This window comes from Phaethon aethereus, assembly GCF_964289735.1.
Source record: "Phaethon aethereus genome assembly, chromosome: 1".
Classification (NCBI taxonomy): Eukaryota; Metazoa; Chordata; class Aves; order Phaethontiformes; family Phaethontidae; genus Phaethon; species Phaethon aethereus.
This window is the reverse complement of record NC_138575.1, coordinates 76,299,932-76,320,377: the sequence shown is the minus strand read 5'-3', so window position 1 is coordinate 76,320,377 and position 20,446 is coordinate 76,299,932. Positions and strand designations below refer to the sequence as shown.

General features: G+C 43.0%; 1 protein-coding gene across 1 annotated transcript; it reads right to left on the bottom strand.

The window, feature by feature from the left end:
* Nucleotides 1-2,588: 2,588 nt before the first annotated feature.
* Nucleotides 2,589-20,208, bottom strand: RASSF8 (Ras association domain family member 8). Its single transcript, XM_082002083.1, has 4 exons — nucleotides 20,091-20,208; nucleotides 7,691-8,580; nucleotides 4,407-4,551; nucleotides 2,589-3,252 (listed from the first exon to the last, which is right to left on the bottom strand). Exons 1-4 carry the CDS (start codon nucleotides 20,191-20,193, stop codon nucleotides 3,131-3,133), a joined length of 1,260 nt encoding a protein of 419 aa, XP_081858209.1. The 5' UTR covers nucleotides 20,194-20,208; the 3' UTR covers nucleotides 2,589-3,130.
* Nucleotides 20,209-20,446: the final 238 nt, after the last annotated feature.

Genomic DNA, 20,446 nt, shown 5'->3' with positions numbered 1-20,446 from the left:
TAAGAAGCAAAACTCTTTAACGCCATGATGTGAGGAATTTTTATAACTGTAATACATCGTTCAAGTCACATTTAATGCAAGGGCATGCCATTTCTTTTTGGTTTATTTACAGAGAGGGTGAAAATGCTACAGAACTTCAGCCTGGGTGAAATTCAATAAGCAAGGGGAGTATGGCGGGGGCAGGGGAATTTGTCAGAGTCTTGCAAATGACAGGTTTGGATGCTAAAGCGCCTCCCCTTTGCCACAACAGTGGCTGAAGCTGTAAACATTCTTCGGATCACCTTGGTGCATGCTAAAGCCCTGACAAGGAGGGTCCATGCAGTGACGATGCAGTGGCCACTCCTGAGCCAGCTCCAGGCTGGCCCCTCTGTCAAACAGCTGCTGCAGTCAGCAGGTGCCATTTTTTAACTTAAATGGCAAATTCCTTCCTTGGTTCTATTACAAAGCCATAACTCAAGCCCTCCAATACTGCTCTTACCCTTCTTTTTAATTCTTTTCCTTCTCCCTCCATCTTAAGGAACAACCTGGCAGAAAAGGAGAGCAGTTTTTATGATGCAAGAACCCAATTCAGCTCAAACTGACATCTGTGGGGAGATGGACCAGTCACAAGGTGTGACGCAAACATTAGCTGGGTAGGTATGCTGATCTGTCTTAAAAACACTTCATCTCAGTATGAGACTGAAATTGCAACAGGCTTTTCCTTGTGTTTCCCCCAACTCCCATGCAGCATAATTTGGGCCAGACTTTGCAAGGTGCTGAGTGCCTCAGTTCTCTAACACCAAGAGGTGCTGAAGATGCAAGATATCCACTGGAGAGGGCCATTTTTTTCTTCTGTAAATTGAACCCAGAATGTAAGGCATATATGCTCAAGTACCTTGGACAGATATTGTCCCCAAACTATGTATATTTTTTTAATATATATACACACACATTCTTTTTTTTTTTAATACAAAGTTACGGGCACAGTAAACATGAGCACAGAATTGTGATAAACTAACAGTAAAATCTGTGAGCACTGCAAAGATTCCTCAGATGGGAACATCTCATTTTCCAGTTTGCTCACAAGGGGCGGGGGAGGGTGGGGGGGGTGGGGGGTGGGGGAAAGACCTGATAAGTTAAACAGTAAAAATTCAGAGTCCATTTGGAAAGGTCCTTTATATATTCACAGCCTTATCTGTTGCTGTTAGTCTAAATACAGCAGCATTTTTAGAATATATGATGCCATTAATAAGTGGAAAGGGGAAAAAATGCATTAAACACTCAAGAGTCCTTCATCTTCTACTATATCTTATAGAACTTCCATTTGTCAGGAAGCTCCTTTTTTTAAAAACGGAAACTTAAATTAACATTTATCTGCACATCAGGAAATCAACACAAGAGGATGCTAGGAGTTAAGAATTCTTAAGTATTTTCTATGGCAAAAAGCTGGGATTTTCCTACCAGTGGTAAAATCCTGACCCTACCAAAGCCATCAGGAGTTCTGTGAGTTTGCCCCTGACTTAAGTCCAGGTATTCCATGCTGCCGTGAAAGCAGGGTGACCCCCTCTCATCTCGAGGGGATCTCAAAGGTGGGGATGATGGCATGAGTTGCTGTTAGAACAGCCGATCCAAATGCAACAAGGCAAGGCCCTCCCCTTCTCTAATTCGCGTGTGAGGCCAGCCTCCCAACGCATACAAAGCGTCGCACTGATGCCAGTCACTTTCTCTACAGGCTTGGCATCTGCTTTAGCAATCTAATTCCAAGGCCTGTAATCAGCATGCTCCTTGCTAGTGTCTTACTTTCTGCATGGAAGCCATTTTGTCTAATCCTTGCTTAGCTTTGATTGCAGTAGAGCAACATCAAGATACGATAATGTTCTCTTTTCACATGTTTTGTAGAAAATTACTACCAAGTGTGTGAATTTCCTGCTGGTAAGTTTTATATTCTGTGAGTGACTGAGCAGCAATACATCTTTCAAAGAGGCTAAACATCTACCATTTAACACCAGGAACCCCAAATGAAATCCTGGCCCCACTCAAGTCAGTAGAAGCACTGCCATTGACTTCACGGGACTCTCTGCCAGGTTTCTTCCCTCCACAGAACTTGAGTGAATGCTGGAAGGCTGGAAGAGGATGCTCATTGCTCTTGTGGTTTTTGTTCCTCCTCCAACAGCAAGATTTACTGCAAAACAAGAACACTGTAATGGCTAGTGGAAAAAATAAAGTACAAAAATCCAACAGAGTGAAAGCTTCCTACTCTCTTTTGGTAAGATATACGAAGACAACTTCTAACATTGTTCTTTTCTCAAAAGGCATATACAACGTGGCAAAATATTTCAAATATACATTCTATATAATAAAATACCATCTAACTAGTGCATCCTCAATCATATGCTGGAAATATTTTTACCAAGCCAAGGTTTAAATTCCATAAATCTTTTGAACACCAGGTGCTTCATTCAAGGCAGATTCAACAGCAAGTAAATCCCACAAGCTCGCTATTCAAGCCTCAAAAGGGAGCAGTGGATGGAACATGACATATTATGACCCACAACAGAAATTAAGTCAGTGGTGAGAAACCATTGTAACAGTTCAGCACTCCACAGAACTCTGCATTGCAAGTTGCTGTACTCGATCAAATGGTGGATGTTTGTACACGCAAATTAAAGTCACCTTGTCAGACTGACATACAGCCATACGTGGTTATTCACACGTTAAAAATAAAAATATAAAAGGTCAACATTCACACGTCCATTGATTAAAGGGAATAAATTAAACCTCAGATCAGTTGCACACATGGTCTCCTTCACCCTCAGTCTTTTATTTATGCCTATACAAGGAACAATACTTTCCCAAATGCTTCTGAAGTGGCAAAAACAAATGAAGGTTTTTGCACTCTAGCTGTGTCGACAGCAAGTTCATCCTTGCCAATTATGAATCGAGAGAGTTCCTCTGTCTCTTTAGCATCAGTGCACAGGGTATGGCTCCAAGTGATGCATTGGAGGAAGAAGAAAAAAACAGTATGGTGGCTTAACCAAAAAAAAAGAAAAAAAAAAAAAAGTCTTCTTCCATTCATCATTGGCAGAATAAAACAAAAGTGTATCTTGTCCGGGGTACCTTGCTAGGGCCTCTCCAGAAGAGGTACGTACTGTCATACATAAATGCCCTCCGGGTTAAAACCAGCCGACAGGGGGTTCTGTAGAATCCGAAGGTTACTAGGGAGTTGCCTCGATGAGCCGGGGCGCTTCAGTGACCCAGACTGAAATGTCGGCTCTGCACAAGAAAAAGGGCCGTTAGAAAAGTCATCATCAAGGGTGAGGTCTGTAGAACACCTCTCTTCTTCCTGCTTACTGGTGCCCTTAATGCGGTGTAGAAAAACTAACACCAGGTACAACAAAAAACTCAAATGCCTGATTAGGAAGGGATGAGATCGAAGGTGCACACCTGCTACTTATTCCAAAACAGAAAGATACACCTACTCAGTATAGTTACCCTCCCACATAGAACATGCAATACATTTATACAGTAATGTGCAGAAAGAGCCCGTACCTATAGGTAACTCAAAGCTTCAGCTTCCTGCCCACTTAAGACAGAAACTTCATACACATAGGTATGACATTTAAGGCCTGGCTGTCTTTTCTTCTCTCCCCACCTCCTTACCCTCCCAACGCCTTTCATTTAGGAAGTTTTCTCAGAGGAGGGACCGAACCAGCTACGGAGAGTGCTGAGAGAAACAGGCCCCTGGCAAGCAGGGTACCGGATAAAGCACACTGCAGCAGAGGCTGAGCCGCAGCAGAGGAGTTTCTGCATGTGCCACGGCTGTGACGTGCGTTCAGGGCACTATCATGTTTCTGTCTAGGAAGTTCTGAATACAGATGTGGGCATGTGCAGAATGCACTGATCTCACTACGGGCAAAGTCAATTTGCACATGCCGTAACCACCATCTGTGCAGGACTTCTGGATGGCTGGCAGCCCGGCTGGATTAGCTCCTATACCCACACGGCTGCTGTCTGGGATTTCTTGAGATCCAGACACATTCCTTTTTCTACGTTGACAACACCACTTCCCAGAAGAGGAAGAACCCAGATGAACAGCAATGTCAGATGTGCAATCGTGTTGCGTGCTGGCTTACGTGCCCACAGCCATGGCGGCCACACTTGAAAGCTACTGGCCTAATGGGTTACTGATGGGACAAACACATGCCCAGGCACAGCGGGAGAGAAGTTATCTACATACCATGCTTTATTTATAGCTTGCTAAACCCTTGGAATGAAAAGAATTATTTGACACTGTGCTTTCTTAATATTTTGCTAACTCCTTTGCTAGCAGAGCATTCACTTCATGCATGAGTGCCAGCATTAATGCAGCAGGTAAACTCATTGCCATCCCCTTCTCCTGCCCACCAAAAGCATTCTGAGCACTGCACCTCTCTCAAGCTCCACGTGTGGGGCCTCCACCTCCACAGGGTCTGCTGGCAGCACCGTGACCTTTGTTCCTGTTTGCTGGATGAACTGCTGGAGATTGACCTGTCGCAGCTCCTTTGTCAGTTGCTCCAGTTCTTGTTCCCTGTCCTGCCAGGAAAGATAAAACATCTGCTGAGCAGCAGCCAGCATAAAGCAGCATTTCAAGACTCTATTTGCAATTGGGCAACTAACGCTTTTCCTTTTGGTGAGAAAGCCTCGGATTCCTAAATTCAAATGCAAATGGAAGAGCTGAAAGGTATTTAGAAAGCGAATCAGCACTCACTACTACTTATTAGGGGTTACTACCAGTCTGTTTATATTGCTGCTTGGATGAGAGAGAATTTTGAGAAATTCTGAGAAATTTTGAGAAACACCCGAGAAAAATTTTGGCATAACAGCTGTGAGCAAATAAAGGTAATTGTGAGCGCTCTAGAAAAAAATACATCAGCTGAGCACCAGTCTGGCACCAAATCTTAGGTCTGCCAGAATTGTCCAGCATGACTTGGACAGCTCATGTAGTTCTTCTGTTCCTAAAAGGAGAACAATTCCCTTCTCTTCTTGTTCTTTGCATTTTCTATTTAGGGTGTAATTTTTTATGGACAGAACTCTCTCCCTCTGCAAGCATACTGCGTTTTGTACGATAAGGCCAAATCCTGGCTGGTTCACCATCCCTTCACAAGAACAGAAGATAGTAATTTCGGATCTTCCTCAAGGCTCTGCAATTCTGGCATGATATGAATGCAAAACCTACAGCTCCAATACATTACAACAATCTTTGACTACAATTATATTCTAAACAAACACCCCCCGCCCCGAGATTCAGCTTCATTTGCAGACAGCTGCGTGTGGTACTCTCCCACAGCCAGGATGGGCTTCGCCTGTCAGGCTCACAAGGGTTGGGCTAGCTACCCAGATGCCATGTCTGTGGGTGCCTCCATGCAGTGCATACCGCTACATCTTCGTTTTGGCAAGAGATGGAGGTTGGGTCAACCTTCTTTTCCCTCATTATCTTGCCTGAGCAGAATTGTACATGAACCCACAGCAGGATTGGGGGAGAGTGGTTTTGTGGATCTGCTCTAGGAAACAGTCCCCAACAGCACAGCCATTATTCACTTTAAACTTGCAGTAAGGTCACAGTCGAGGCTGAATTCAACAGTTAGTAAGAAAATTAGCACAACTGATCTGATGTCTAAATTAGGACCTTTTCAATACCAATTGCTTTGTCACTGATGTGTGTGTTTGACCTGTTCAGCCAATGCATATCATGTGGCGGTTGGCCTCAGCTTCCCATGCTAGACTTGTGTTTCCGCTCATTGGCTATGAGCTTTCAGAGAAACTGGACTGAGAAATGGAAACCAGGGCACCTCTGAATTTTAAGACAATTCTACAGAAAAGTTCTTCAATTTATTTTAAACTCATTAGACTCCACAACTGGGCACTTGGGACACAGGAAATTCTCAATTGTCTTATTACAATGTTAATTCTAAAGCTCCATGTTTTATGAGATTGCAACAAAGTTGCCAGTGAAGGGAATTAATATTTGTTTTGTTTTGTTTAGAAAAACCTGAATCACTGAAATGTACAGGTTAGCAGAACTAACACCGTAACTTCTTCACATTTCTCAACTATCACAGGAAATGGGGTAAAAATGTTAAGTATCACCCCAAATCCTACTGCTTTAAGCTTTTAAATTTAGTATCTAATTGTGAAACTTTAGTGAGATCTTTTACCTGAAGAGGGTGGGAGTTCACTTTTTGTTGTTGTGGGTTTTTTTGTTTTGGCTTGGGTTTTTTTGCATTTAAAATCTTTGTCTAGAAATGGTGAGAACAGAGTGCTGCATCTGATCCTTAACTGAACATGCCACCTTCCTGTTCTTATCACTTGAAATCTAGTGAACCCAAATTTTCTTTCTTTCCTTACCAAAAGGTCTATAAAAACACCCATGGTCAATTTTTCTATCTTCAAATCAGCAGTTCTATGAATATTAATATTTAACTTTCAGCATGCAAACAAATATTTCTCTATTTCCTCCTCCCAAAACTGTATAATACGAGCTGAATTTATTTTCCCCTGGACTTCAGTGTACCTTTAGGTTTAAGAACAAGCTTGAAAGGTCTGAATTTAATGGGAACTCTCCCGAGAAAGTGAAATCCTAGCCTATGAAAAAAACAAAGTGAGAAAGATTTTGAACTCAATCATAGACTCGCTGAGCGTTACTGAGAAAAGGGAAAAATATATGAAGAGGACTTCATGCCTTCTGTTAGCGCAAATCTTTAAGCGTAGTACATCTGGAAACTTAGGATAGATAAATATGGCCAAAACTGCTTACAGGTTTCATCCACTTTGCTTCGGATAAAAAGATGACTTTTTTTTCCCCCTCCTCATTTAGTAAAAACAGCTTATACTGACAGGGTTCTAGGTGCTCAGGAGTAAGGATGGAGCCAAGACCTAGGACTTAAACCCTCAAGATATCTAACCCCAAATCCGCAAGGGCTTGAAGACAAATATCCTAAAAGCATTAGGCCAAGTGCACTATGGTCCTGTGTAGCACCCAGCAGTACAACAGTCCCCCGCTAGCCCTGAACCTGCTACCGTTCATGCAGATGTTAGTTGTCTGAGTGTAAAAGAGCCCAGACCCACTAGCGCGGCAGCACCTCACTGGAGCGAGCGCTCCCTCCCTCTCAGCAGGGTGAGGTGGCTAGGTGTGCAGCTGTGGGTGCATCTGTACTGCCCTCAGCTAGTTGGGCTGACGTTAGCTCTGGTGTTCCTCTATCATGGACCACTGCACGGTGAAGATACGCTTCAGGTGATTTCTCAGAGGTCACCAGGCAGCCAGGGAACAGTAGCAAACCAAAGCTGTAATGGACGGGAAAGAAGCTGAGCCAGCAGGTAAATAAATGAAAGGTGGTGTGGCACTCAGCACTAACCCTGCAGGCCTTCTGCAGGGCCAGGAACACCTCCACCAAACGTCTGCCAGTTTATCTTGGGACAAAGAACTAACTACTGGTTTTCTTTTCAGATGGTATGAATGAGTAAAATACACACAGGTGAGATGAAGATTGTCTGCTCTTCAAAAGCAATCTGAAATGCAATTTGAAAATGAAAGCAATACTTTCTGCCTTTTACCCAAATTCACTGTGAAAACTGTCTCATGTTTTCTTTCAGTGCCTCCAAATCTGTGTATGAGAAATGGGTTACCGTTGGGTCTTTGACCTTTCTTTAGTTATATACAAAAGGACGTTCTTACCTGTAACCGCTTGGTAGCTTGACCCAAAGACCTTTCCACAGCTTTAATGCCATTTTCCAACCTCAGACTCTGCTGGCCCTGAATATCAATTTCCCCCTTCACCTTCTCGATCTTTTCCTTCACCTCTTCTTCATTCACTTGGGACTCTTGAACTTCCCGCTGCAACTTCTCCGCTTCAAGGCCACTTTCCATGTTGTGAATCTGAGACATGTAGTCCTTCAGCTTGCCCTCGCACTCCAGGATCCTCTGCCTCATCTCCTGCAGCTGCTCCTTCAGCTGTTTTTCATTTTCCTGTTCGATCTGCAGCTCATTTTCCCAGAACTCTTCCTCTTCAATCTCCACTTCGTTCCTTTTGATCTTCTGCTCTAGCTTGAGGATTTCTTCTTCCAGGCTGGAGTTATACTTTTGTTCCCAGTAGCGGATCTCGGCTTCGTTGGACTCCAGCTGCTTCTCAATGCACTGGAGCTTCTCCGTCTGGAGGTGGATCAATTTCTTCAACTCATCTGCTGTTGTTTTACAGTTGTTGAGCACCTTTTGCTTGAACTCAGATTCCTTGCTTTTCCCAAAGATGTCCATTAACCCTTTAGCCCCCCCGGTGAAGGTGAGGGATTTCCTTTTCGGCTCCCTCCTCTTCATGGATTTGTCACTGGGAGGCCGCAGCTTGGCCAGGGGAGGCAAGCTTTGCCGGTACAGAGTCCTCTCCGGGATGCGAGCCACGCTGTCTGAAGTCGGCCGCTCGCTGAGAGAGGGCCCAGTGCGGCGCAGGATCAGCTGCACGTCGCTCGCGTACTGGCCCCACTTGTTCAGCGACACGATGGGGTTTTCGTGCGGGGCCAGGTGCCTCTCCGTGTCCCGCCATTTCTCGATCAGCGTGTACCTGCCGGTCCGACCTGAAAGGCAAGCACAGCCGTCAGCGGGGCGGCCCGCCAGGGGGCGCTGCCGGACAAGGCGGGGCCGGCGCGGGCCGCGGGCGCCCCCCGGCGGCCGTCCAGCGCCGCGCTCAAGCGGCCGCGCCCGCTCACCCGTCGGCTCGCGAGGGTCGGAGGGGCGCGGGGGGTGGTGCGGGGCGGGGGGGTGGTGCGGGGCGTGGGCGCGTGTGCAAGGCTGGGAGTGCGTGAGCTGCGGCAAGGAGAGGAGAAACTGCATAGGCGGAGCCGCCTCCGAGGTGTTTGTGCGTGCGGGCACGGATGGAGCAGCCACCTTAGCGTGGCTGCGCCTTCCTCTACGGGGCTGCGCGCCGCGTCTACGCGTCCCACATTTTAACTGCAAATTCGCTCAGGAAAATCCTCTTCGCACACAGCAGTAGCCGAAGGAGCCAGTACTGATTTACGCTGCGCGCGCACAACTGAAACCGCACAGCGCCGGGGCAAGTCTCAGATCTGGTCACTGAAATTGAAACAAGTGACCGGGCGATGCTGGTGTCTAGCAAAGAAATACATCAAATATACATCTCTAGAGAAAAAAAACAAAACAAAGGCCGAGAATAGAAAGAGTTCCGCATCTTTTATACAGCCACATAGAAAAATCAAAATTTGGAGACAGCCCGTTTACTTTTAAACTCTGTCATCAATCTGAGAGGCAGCCGTTCACGACTGACAGCCTTAGCGCACCACCTCATGCCCCCATAGCCCAGACACGGGGGAAAGCTGGCTGTGGGCCACAGCAGCACTGTGGCAGCTCAGGTGGCCCGTGGCAGCACCACTGGCCTGACAACCCTTCACCGAGCAGAACACAGGGATGAGGGCGGCAGCAGAGGCTGCCCAAATTGGAAATGGGTGACTGGGGCTCCCTGCACACACTCCTCGTCTGTATCTGCAGCCCACAAGTCCCACCTGGGGTACGCCGCCTTCAGGAAGAAGCCCGAATCCTTTAATAACTGTCGGGATGTTTTCTGATCCCTACATTGACAGCTCGCTGTACGGTGCAGTAGGGTTTGCTTTTGGGGTAGGGGAAAGTACACCTCATGTCTACAGCTTCGTTTGTGCTGCTACCAAACACACGTAGTTGAGTTTAATGGTCTTTTTCCTCTTACAGGATGCTTTGAAAGCTACAAAAATAAAGCATTTGAGGTTTTCGGCTTCCCCCCCTTACTACTTTGAGATAGAGCATTCTCCAAATGCAGGAGAGAGTTTCCCTTATCATGAAAGTGACTTCACTTAAAGCCATATAGCATTGTTTACAGAAAGGTGTGAGAGATCAACTGCTTTTAAAGCATGGTACCCCAAGGAATTTCTGAGCAGCTCCACAATTACCATTAACCTTGAAAACATCATTAGCTATTTTAATGCATTACATATATCCATTTTCACGATAGATCATCATTTAAATGAGGATTTATTTCAGCACATAAATGGTTAAAATGCCTGTCATCTATGCAACTATGGAGCGGGGGAGTTGGAATAAATGCAGTTATCAGTGGGAATCCATTTGATGCATTTTTCTTTGCTTATGCCACCTGCCCAACCACTGCACTTTTCCCAACAGAACAAAAATATCCTAATCTCAGGCTGGAGATCTGCCTCCGGCCTCCAACCACAACACTCGCGCACGCTCCCCACCTCAAACTTGTAGGAGACAAGCTCCACTGTGGTGATTGACACACCATGCAGCCCCCTAAAATGTGATATTGTCAGACCAGCCTTAGAAAGAGCTCCCTCCGTTGCCATATACAGCTACTCTGTTGCAAATGGTTCCTCTGATCTCACTTTCTCACAGCTCATGATGCAAAGAACAACAAAAAAATCAGCTGTACAGGCACCGCCTAGAAAACAGGCTGCTTTGGCTCACGGGTCATACGAGCACTAGTTAGCTGGCCAAATAAGAGACCAAAAAGCCTGCGGTCGCTTCCAAGTTAGGAGAGAGAGCTCAAAGAGTACATGAAGATTTGACTGATAGAAGTGGGCAAAACAAAGCAAGCAGCACAGGAACAGCAATCCACCCCCTGATGTCTTATAAATAAATGACTTAAGGTAAGCACTGGGGGAAGAAAAAAAAAAAAAGAGGAAAAAAGAAAAAAAATCATCTATCAGCATACCAACATGCTTAGCCAACACTCTCAGAAACAGATTTAGAATTTATTGGAATAAAGTACTTCAAAAACAAGTTTACTATGCCAAGATACAAAGTCAGAGATTTTTGCCAATCCACAATATTGTTTATTGACTCACGAAGATTTATAGTTTGTAGTAGGCATCAGTGTTATTATAGGAAAAACAAACCTAGTGCTGTTTGCCATAGCATCCTAACAATAAAATCCCAGAGAAGAAAAATGAAATAAAAACATATCCACAGAACCCAGGACAAAGGTTGCACTTTACCACTCTATTTTGTCAATCTTCAAAGCTTTCAGCTTGTAATCATGGTAATGCTACTCATGTTCTTGTTGTGTCAGATACACCCAACTTCAAAGAAGTCTTGAAATTGTAAACAAGAGTATGTACCACTAGGGGAGTGATCAGCATGCAATTTCTATTCATTTTGCTATTAAATGCACTACTTAAAAGAAATGTAATGAGGCAAAAAAAAAGGGGGTGGGGGGTGGGGGGAGGGAATAAAGCTAACAGTCTTGACCAAAAGTGAATTAAGGAATTAAGCGAAGCACTTGCCAAGAACTATTTCCATCTTAGCTTAGGGTTCCAAATCAACATGCAGTCCTAAATAATGAACTCGGCGCTCAAGATCCACATAAAAGAAAGTGTTTTGTAGAAGTAATATGTACACAGTTCAACCACCACACCTGGAGTTCAGTACTGGTCTAAAACAAAGACGTCCTCGCCCAGGATCATTACCTAGGTTTAGCGTGTTCAGCCTATGCACGGTGCAGATTAACAATACCTGGACAACCACAACTGTCATGTTTGCTTGCAAGAAGGGATTAATTCACAAATGAAAGAGTGAATGAGTTAATTCAAAACTAATGACAGAATATTTCAGAACACAGGCATCCTTGTAACAAACTGCTGGTTTTGATGTGCTACCGTTGACAAGGAAAAAGCAGGTTGCTTGGGCTGTTGACAAAGAACAGTTCAAAGCCCGCGTGCTGCTTCTTGTCTTGTATGTTGTCCATAAGCTTTCCGAAACAGAGATTGTTTGTGCTTGTGGAGCACCTGGCAGAACTCAGTCCTACCTCATTCATGCAAACCTTGCCATTTTAAAAATTAACTGTTGCATCCATATAACATGCCCCATACCAGCCATGTGTGGCACGCACTAAAGCATAGCGTCTTTTCCCAGCTGTGTGTCGAACACATTGAACCTCACACAGATTTACGAAGTATTTCCAGGTGAAGTTAGATGAGCAGTTAATCAGTCAGTTCAAGGAGCTGCCAAAGCACAGCGGTAGTTATTGTACTGATGTTCACTATGGGGATGTGCCTCATCAGTGTATCCCTTACAGCTTCTGAAATCAAACCTCTCTTTAAGAACATGTACAACTACAACATATTAGACCAGTTCTGGGGTTTTTTTCTAATACTTCTATCAAAGCCTTGTACTAATGAGAATGGTAAACCCCAAACAAGCACCAGCAGTTCCGTGTTCTATAGTTCCCTCTTCAGAAAACGGCAATTCAGGGGCTGGAGAAAGCACAGAGCCTCTACACCCCATTCACTCGCCAGCTACTTCTCATTAATATTCTGTGCTGACCCACTGACCACATACTGGTCCCCCACATGGGCCATGTAATATTACCATCTCAAAACAATCATCAAGAATTTGCAAGACAACAAATGACAAGCTATAACAGAAGTGGGTATATATTTCCATATAGAAAGCACACTGCATCTGCCCAAAGGGCTGGTGTCAATGTTAACAGGTTAAGTTTACACGTACAGCCACCTAAGCACGCAAACTTATCACAGCTTCTATTAATACAGAAACAATCTTTTCTTTCAAAAGTGAGAAAGAGATAAAAAAAGGAAATATACGGACTCCAGAACGCTGATGTTCTGACAGCCTGCAACTAGCTGTCATGAGTGGTTTGAACCCAGCTCTAATGCCTCTGGTTATGGCTTGATCAGTGAGATATTAAAAAGCCAACTACAGCCAGTATACTGGATCAGCCACCGCTCGGCTGTACAGCCAAACAGCAAGCTCTGAGTGCCCATGTCATGTGCCCAACCACTGCAGTCTTAGTTTGGGATTGATGAAATTTGGTAATTTAAACACAGATTCCATTACAATGAACGGTGATTAAACTAACGAAATAAAGGAACAAGGTAATTGAACTTTTTTTTTTTTTTTTTTTGGATTCTCAAGAAGTGGACTTTTAAATTGCACTCCATGAAGGCAGTGGAACCCATATAACTATTATTCGACTTTAAGCTTCTCTACATGCTTTAATATTTGCATCTGACAACAGTAGACATGAACAATAATTTCTGCTGCCAAAAGTCAAAGTGAAATTACAAAGGAAAGCAGCAGTAGCAGCATTTCTCGTGCAACACTTTCGGCAGGACTGTAACCTGAGAGGTCATCAATGCTGTTTTTCAGGACAGAAATGATTCATCCCCTTTCTCCCTTCCAAAAGTGCATCATCCTCTGCATGCAAAGCATTTCAGGGACAGGCGCTACCTTTTTTTTGTATGCCGGTAGCACAATCCACCGTGTAAAAACATATCCGTGCCTTATCTTTCCCGCCAGGCTACAAAAGTTTATTTCAAGCACAAAGTAAGATCCATCTTTTCATAAAACGTCTCCCACGCCTCACAGCCAGGATCTACAGCAGTGAGTCAGTGCACGCAGGTTAGTCATTGCCCTGGTCTCACATCACTTCTGGGGAAGGTGGCTAGATGGGCAGTCTTAAACACGGGGTGCTTCTCCTTCCCTGGGGAAGGGGCTAGGGTGGGCAAGAGCAGGCCTTTGTCACTAGAGGTCATGCGGTCTCCAAGACCACCAGGATGCACTTGGTGCCAGAGGAGTTGCCTGGCAGGCATGTTCCCAGCTCCCATTTTCCTCAGGGATCCCATCACAGCAGCTGTGCCAAAGACCTGCCCTGCAAGGTGGCACTCTGTGCAGTCTCCAAAAAAAAATAATCTGCATGTAAAACAGAAGTTTTAAGACAGTGAAACTAAATGGGAAGTTGTACTAGTCTCACTCTTGAGCTGAATCTGAACTGGCATCCCAAACTCACAACAGTGCATAGTAAGAATATGCATACTGTCGCCTGTCTGCTTTCCAGAGGTAAAGCCAGGTATGCCAACACAGACTGCCCAGAGCTCTGGGGGCACTGACACATGCACCCCCCTCCCCAGTCTGAATACAGCTTTCTGACCCACTTGGTTTCCCAGGGATAGCCCTCCAGCCCTAGGCTAAGGGATGCTGTCTTCCCTAACAAGGCAATATAAAGAAAAAAATAATTGTACGTGGGTAAAATCTTGTAAGAACTCTTAACATGTGGAACACATGGGAGAAAATGCTGTGCTTTACCAAAGCGGTAACAGCATTAACTCCTGAATTTTTAACAGCATCGATAGAAAAGTAATTGCTGGCAATTTTAATAAACCCAGTATGATTTGAACTCAGTATCTTTGAAATATGAAGCTGACATTTCGTTCATTATGGGATACCTAAGTTAACATCTGTAGCAATTTTTAAAAAATACCATTCTTGCTACCTGAGGACTCATTAAATGCCCAAGAAAGATTAAGAGTAAAAAAGCCTTTAAAATAGGGGTTAGAGTTTGCATTACTCAGATTTCTTAACTCATGCAGTATTTTGCACACACATGTATGCATACGGTAGAAAACTGTGAGAATCAGAGTAGGAATCCAGTCCCAGGAAAACATGCCCACAGAGATGTACAGGCTCACGTTTGATGGCAGTGAAGGGCTGCTTAGTTCACGAGGTACAGCTGTGCTCACAGTATCTTTATCAGGGCTGAAGTCTTGGTTTATCACTACTATCCTTTCGCTCAAAAAAAGGGTATGCAAGAGTTTATCACAATCTGACAAAACAAAGCACTTGAAGTAATTTTGTATTTTCAACTGCCTTTCGTCTGAGCACCCCGAGGTACCGCGCTTATTTTAGACCCATTTCCTAAATAGGTAAAACAATGCGGAGGAGCAGTTTGGCCGAGGTCAAACAGCAAGACGTGGCAAAGCAGATCAAGCGGTCCAGGTCTCTGCTGCACACGCCGCTGCTACACTTAGACGTACCACATCACTAAAGGTGGCAACAAACCACCCCACCCAACCACCGTGCCTCTTGGCAAGCTCACAGTCGCCAGATTTCTGAACCAAAAAGTTCATATGATCACACCATGGGATCAACACAGCATGGAGCTGTCTTTTACTTCTTATTATCCCTCTTAACCTTGCTATTTGAAGCAGTAGAGGATGAAATTGTGGGGTCAAAATTAAGACAAGTTTTCAGTGATTCTTAGCAGTAAACTACATGATTAATTCAATGTCTAAATGCCTTAGTTCGTACACAGCAAGAATCGTTCCCTTTTTCTAGTCCTCTTCAGACTTGGCGCTGTGATTCAATTCAACTTCAGACTCTTTTTCTCTCTCTCAAAGCATCTGAGTGCCAGCTCTGGCGCTTGCTTTAGCAGAAGTTATTTGTGGGAAGGGATGAACACAAGAAGAGACATCAACGAAGCGGTGTGATTTTTCCAGATACAACTCTGGCTGAGCCTTACAATGCTGTAACACGTTTGAAACAGCATAAACAAATCTGTGCTTTATTTTCATAAATACCCCTCATTTACCTTTGAGGAAAAACACTTAACTGCAATCAAAAAATTGACAGCTGCATTTGTTTAATTTTAAAAAGAGATAGCTGTACTTCTTGTTCAGTGAAGTGTTGCTCATATTCTCCTGATATTGTGCTACAGCCAGAAAACCAAAATCCACAGCACTATTTAAAGCAAGTCTGCCATTTTAATGGGGAGGGCAGAAAACAAAAGCACACTTTGCTAAGAACTTCAAGTTTCACATCTAGACTGAAATATTCTCCTTCTAGGAAACAAGCATGTCATTCTGAGTACAGAAGACACACTCTAGTCTCCAGAGGGAAAAGAAATCACAGCAAATGCAGTAAAAATCCTCACAGGGGCCGGAACTGGAAGAAGAACACTTCTGAGGAAACGGGGCAAGTATATTTGTGAATGTGCTATTCATCACCATACTCCTTTGGAAGATTTTTATTTTTTAGATTTGAATGGAAAACAAACAGTAAAAAACAATTAAAAAAATGTTCTGTAGTTAAACTACATTTGCCTAAACTATCAGCTAGCATGATTAGCTCACTTTCTTTTAGGATAACATCTGTTTTTCCCCTCAGCATTAAAATGATCTTTTGAGAGGAGCCACTATGCTCACACACACTCAACTATACTATGCAAAGTCCATATACTACTTTGCAAAACAGACTCCTGACCAGATTCTCCAACCATCTCATCATACATAAAGTTATTGATATTTTTCAACTGTAATTTGTTTTTCAGTTGCCCAAATTTAGAAGAGGAATCAAAATGAGCAAGTAATGTTTCTATGAAGCCATTCTGGCATGATTTTCACAGAATGCACAGAAAAGCTAGTGGAAGCGGAAAAACAGGCAGAATTTGCTGTCAAATGTACATTTTTAAAATAGACAATGATGGATGTGATAAAATCTAGCTCATCTCTCCTGACAAAAATATTTTTAAAACAAGACTCATGGTTCTCCAATTAAACTGTGTGCTGTGGGATATTTTTACATTTTGGTGAGGGCTTAAGTTTCTCATGATGAAAAGATCACTTCTCGTATTTATATTTTAAGGCCAAACCTTCCCCTCTGTAATTTGCAAGCAGCTTGAGCTAAAAAAAATAAAATAAAATAAAGCAGCCCTGGATAAAATTCAAAAAAGGTATTATCAAGTGTTCTTCAAGATCCCACTGGGAGGTGATTTCACTCTCTGGAAACTTGTAACTGGATAGTTTTAAGTCTGTCTTGAACAGAATTCCAGTGACCCTCCCTCCAGCTAAGGCATTTCTAATTCCTCTTAAGTTAGAGACACAATCAGTTACAGTATCCAAATTATATCCAAATGATATTAGTCTCGCTCACATTCATAAATTATATAAATGTATTTTAAAAATAAGCTTTGCTGGGATAACCAAAGGCGACAACTCTCCCTTCTTTTTTGTTTTAAAGAATGAGGTTTGAGATTTACTTCAAACCAAATGGTAATTTAAAAAAAAACAACACTAATTTATTCAGAAACTTGGAGTAGAATCATTTCCTATTCCCCAGTGACCAAGATAGGGGCAACAAGGGAAGGAGATCGTAATGCAAGAAGAGGTGACACAAATGTTGTCCACCAGTAGTACAGCCCCAAAGGAAGAGAGACAAGCAGACTTTTCCGCTGAAAGAACAATAGTGGCAGATACCAATTTTTAAGGGATATGCCAAGGAGCGTTAGCCAGGCAAGTTAAGTGGCATCACTCCACTGCCAAAGGATTAGGCTGCGCTTTGGTCATGGGGCAGAATCTCCTACAAAGAGACAGCCTGGAATGTCTTGCTATTCTTGTTTGGCTAAAATAGCCCTAGCTATTTACAACGTAAGTCCCTGTCTTTGCATAAACAAACAAACAGGAATATTTCTGTGTCCTGAAGAAAGTTATTACTGAATTTCCACGACATGAGGGAGAGTTGGAAAGGAAATAGAGGGAAACCTTCTTCCTGCTCTTACCACAGTGGGAGATCAGTAGGTGTGCCTCTGCATTTGGTCAAGTGACAGGAAAAGAAATTTCTTGAAATACAAGAAAGTCCATTTAAATATAAGGGAAAAAAGACCCCTCTTACTGTAAGAGTGAACACCAGAACAAGTGGCCCAGAGAGGTGGTGGAGTCTCCATCCTTGGCCATATTCAAAACCCGACTGCACATGGTCCTGAGCAACCTGCTCTAGCTGACCCTGCTTTGAGCAGCAGATATGGACTAGATGATCTGCAGGGGTGCCTTCCAACCACAACCCATTCTATGATAATTTTCATTTTCCTGTTTTTAAAATACATTGTAAACCTTTACTTTTCACACCTCTAGAGTAGAGACAGTTTTATTTTGTCCATGAGAAGCTTTTTGAATTACAGATGTCTTAAAATGGTACAAGTCTGTAGCTTGTGCTTTCTTCAGTGGATACGGCTGTAAAAAGTTAATTTGCAGATGTTCCAGATGCTGTACTTCACACTAAAAATATATCTACTGCAGTTCTTATTCCAGGCTCAGTGAAGAAGGCTGTGTTGTGTGTGCAGGGGGTGGGGGGGATTCCATGTCAAAGACCTAGCAATAAACTGTAAGACACAATAAAACAAAAGGGGCATCTTAAAAGCTTTGCAGACAGACCAACAGACAGACAAAATATTACTGAGTTCTGCTAAGCTATGCGACTGCTGAAGGAGCCAGACGGCAAAGTGGAAAATAAGATCAGAGCCAACCAAGGAGGAAGCCAACTAAGACTGGCTATTTTCCACCACCAAATGTCAGGTGAGAGCTAGAGGGATACATTTTAATAGATTCCCGTTCAAATTTGAGGGACAAATATCCTTGGTAATCTGGTACCTATAGCCAAATCAAAGGAGCAGACATACGGTTGCTTTTCTGATGGAAGGCCTGACAGGAGGGTTGGGAAGGCCCCATCTGCCCCAGACACCAAGTATAATTTACATGGTGTTTACTATTGTCCTAGCAGCCCCAGAGAGAAACTGGAGCGCAGTAACCCCAGGTGTTTTTCTAGAGAGGATATTTCCCTCAGGAAGGAGTTTCCAAAGGATTATCTTGGATTGGCTCTGGTTGCAACTGAAACGTCTGTCTGCACGGAACCAGCGTGGCATGCCCCAGGTGAGCTGGTGACGTGTTACAGGAAAGGAAGTCGGCCAAGTTGACAAAAAACTATGTGCGTTTCCAAGGTTAATGGAGTCTTTTCAGAGTTCAGACTAATAACTGAGGATACAAAAAAAAAAAAAAGAGAAATTACACAGGAGAACATTAAATTATTGTCTAGAACTGGGAGTCTGACATTTTTTGTTTTGTGGGAGGAGGCAAAGGAAATAGGACAAAAGAGATATTGAAAGCAAAGTAAAGAACAGAAGTCTATCACAACCAGCTTATTTTTTCTAAATATGTAACACTTCTTAACGATTACTAGGAAATAATCATGCTAGCATAATTGTATCTTAAAAAACCTACAGGCAGTAAATGAGATATGGAAGCAAGCAATTCATAAACCAATTAGCATTAAATGAAAAGCTGCAACTAACACAAACAGTAAAAGCACACTTCACAGTTAACCAGAGAATACAAGATTTTAGAGACATACTGACTTTCTACAATTTTTAAATGAAACTTTAAAAGGTATTCAATGCATGTAGATAGAGTATACACACGCTAGCATTGTGTCAGTCCCCTTAAGATACAAAATAAAAAAGCGCCAGTCTTCTCCATCAGATGAAAGTGTATGGAAATGACGTTCAGAAGCATACATTTAAATAAACAAACATCACAAATTCAGCTAAATTGACTTCATGCTTACAGGTAGAATATCTAGTTGACATTCACAGCCCTAAGTTGTTTTTATTAGAAAATTATTATTTTGCAACCAAGTTAGACTGCTAATGCCATCTTGCAAAATTGTTGGGATACTGAAAAATGCAGAAGCTAGCCCTTACATTATTAATTTAATTTTAGGTAAGATGTAGGTTTTAATGCCCAAATTTAAATAGTATGTAAAGCCAATTATAGAATTTTAGCAAAGAATAAGATTCAGCACAGGAAGCACTGAAGGGATGAAGCTGAGGCTTATTCAGGATGCTCTCAATCACTGAGAAAGATCTGACAAGACTGAAGGAATGTTCTTCTTGAAGTGGAGCCTGATTTTTTTTTTTTTTCATTAAACTGTTCAGCAAATAGCTAACACTGAACAGACTTCAAGTTACCCTTTCATTACTACTGAGTTGTGGCGTGCCAAAGTAAGAGGAGAACTTGAAGGATCTATTTCATTGGTCTACACTATTCCCAACATGGCTAGGGATACTTACAATGTGTATAATTTCAATGAACCTCATTAACTTGTGAAAGCCAATCAATTATTTCGCACTGCTTTTCTGTTTCTTTGATACTCACAACAGCCTCTTCAGTCCAGGCTGTATTTACCATGACAAATGGCAGCACATTATTATTTGGAGAATAAATTTCTACCAAATGAAAGTCTATAGATTTCAAGGTGTTTCTTTCTTTTTAATTTCTCTCTGGCAGGTTAAAAAAAGTCAAAGTCTGCGGGTTTACACTGCAAGGTTATCCCACTGTGCATTATATGTTCACGCTCTACTGATACTCAGTGGAAACCCACCTCCCCTTGCTTTAGCTTCATGAAAAAAAGCTTCACCCCATTTCCCAGACAGCCAGCTGACACAGTTACTTACCAATAGCCTGAGCAAGGGCTATAACAACTTCCTGGCATGTTGTGACTTCAGTGACCCCACACACAATTCTCTGGACTCCATCCACCCATACTTTGAGCTCCATGGTTCACCAGATCATCCAAGAGCCATGAATGCAAATCAGTCAAGTCATACTTGCAGCTAAACCAGAGATAATGCAGCAGACTTCTCTCAGCAGCTAGAAGAGAGAAAAATCCTGGTGTTTATAGTGAGGCATTACCAATCTAAAAAGTTAACAAATTCACCTTAACATCTATTGAGTAGAAGAGGCAATACAGCCTGCTTTCCTTAAAAATAACAATAGGAATCAAATATCCCATGCTTCAGCAACGTCGACC

Bases quoted from the DNA above. Each gene is read 5' to 3' on its own strand.
- RASSF8 (XM_082002083.1), bottom strand. From the start codon at position 20,193: ATGGAGCTCAAAGTATGGGTGGATGGAGTCCAGAGAATTGTGTGTGGG. The intron at 4,552-7,690 runs GTAAGAACGTCC...CTTTCCTGGCAG, and splicing joins AAGCTACCAAGCGGTTACAG to GACAGGGAACAAGAACTGGA. The intron at 3,253-4,406 runs GTGCAGTGCTCA...TTTCTTGTGCAG, and splicing joins ACACGTGGAGCTTGAGAGAG to AGCCGACATTTCAGTCTGGG.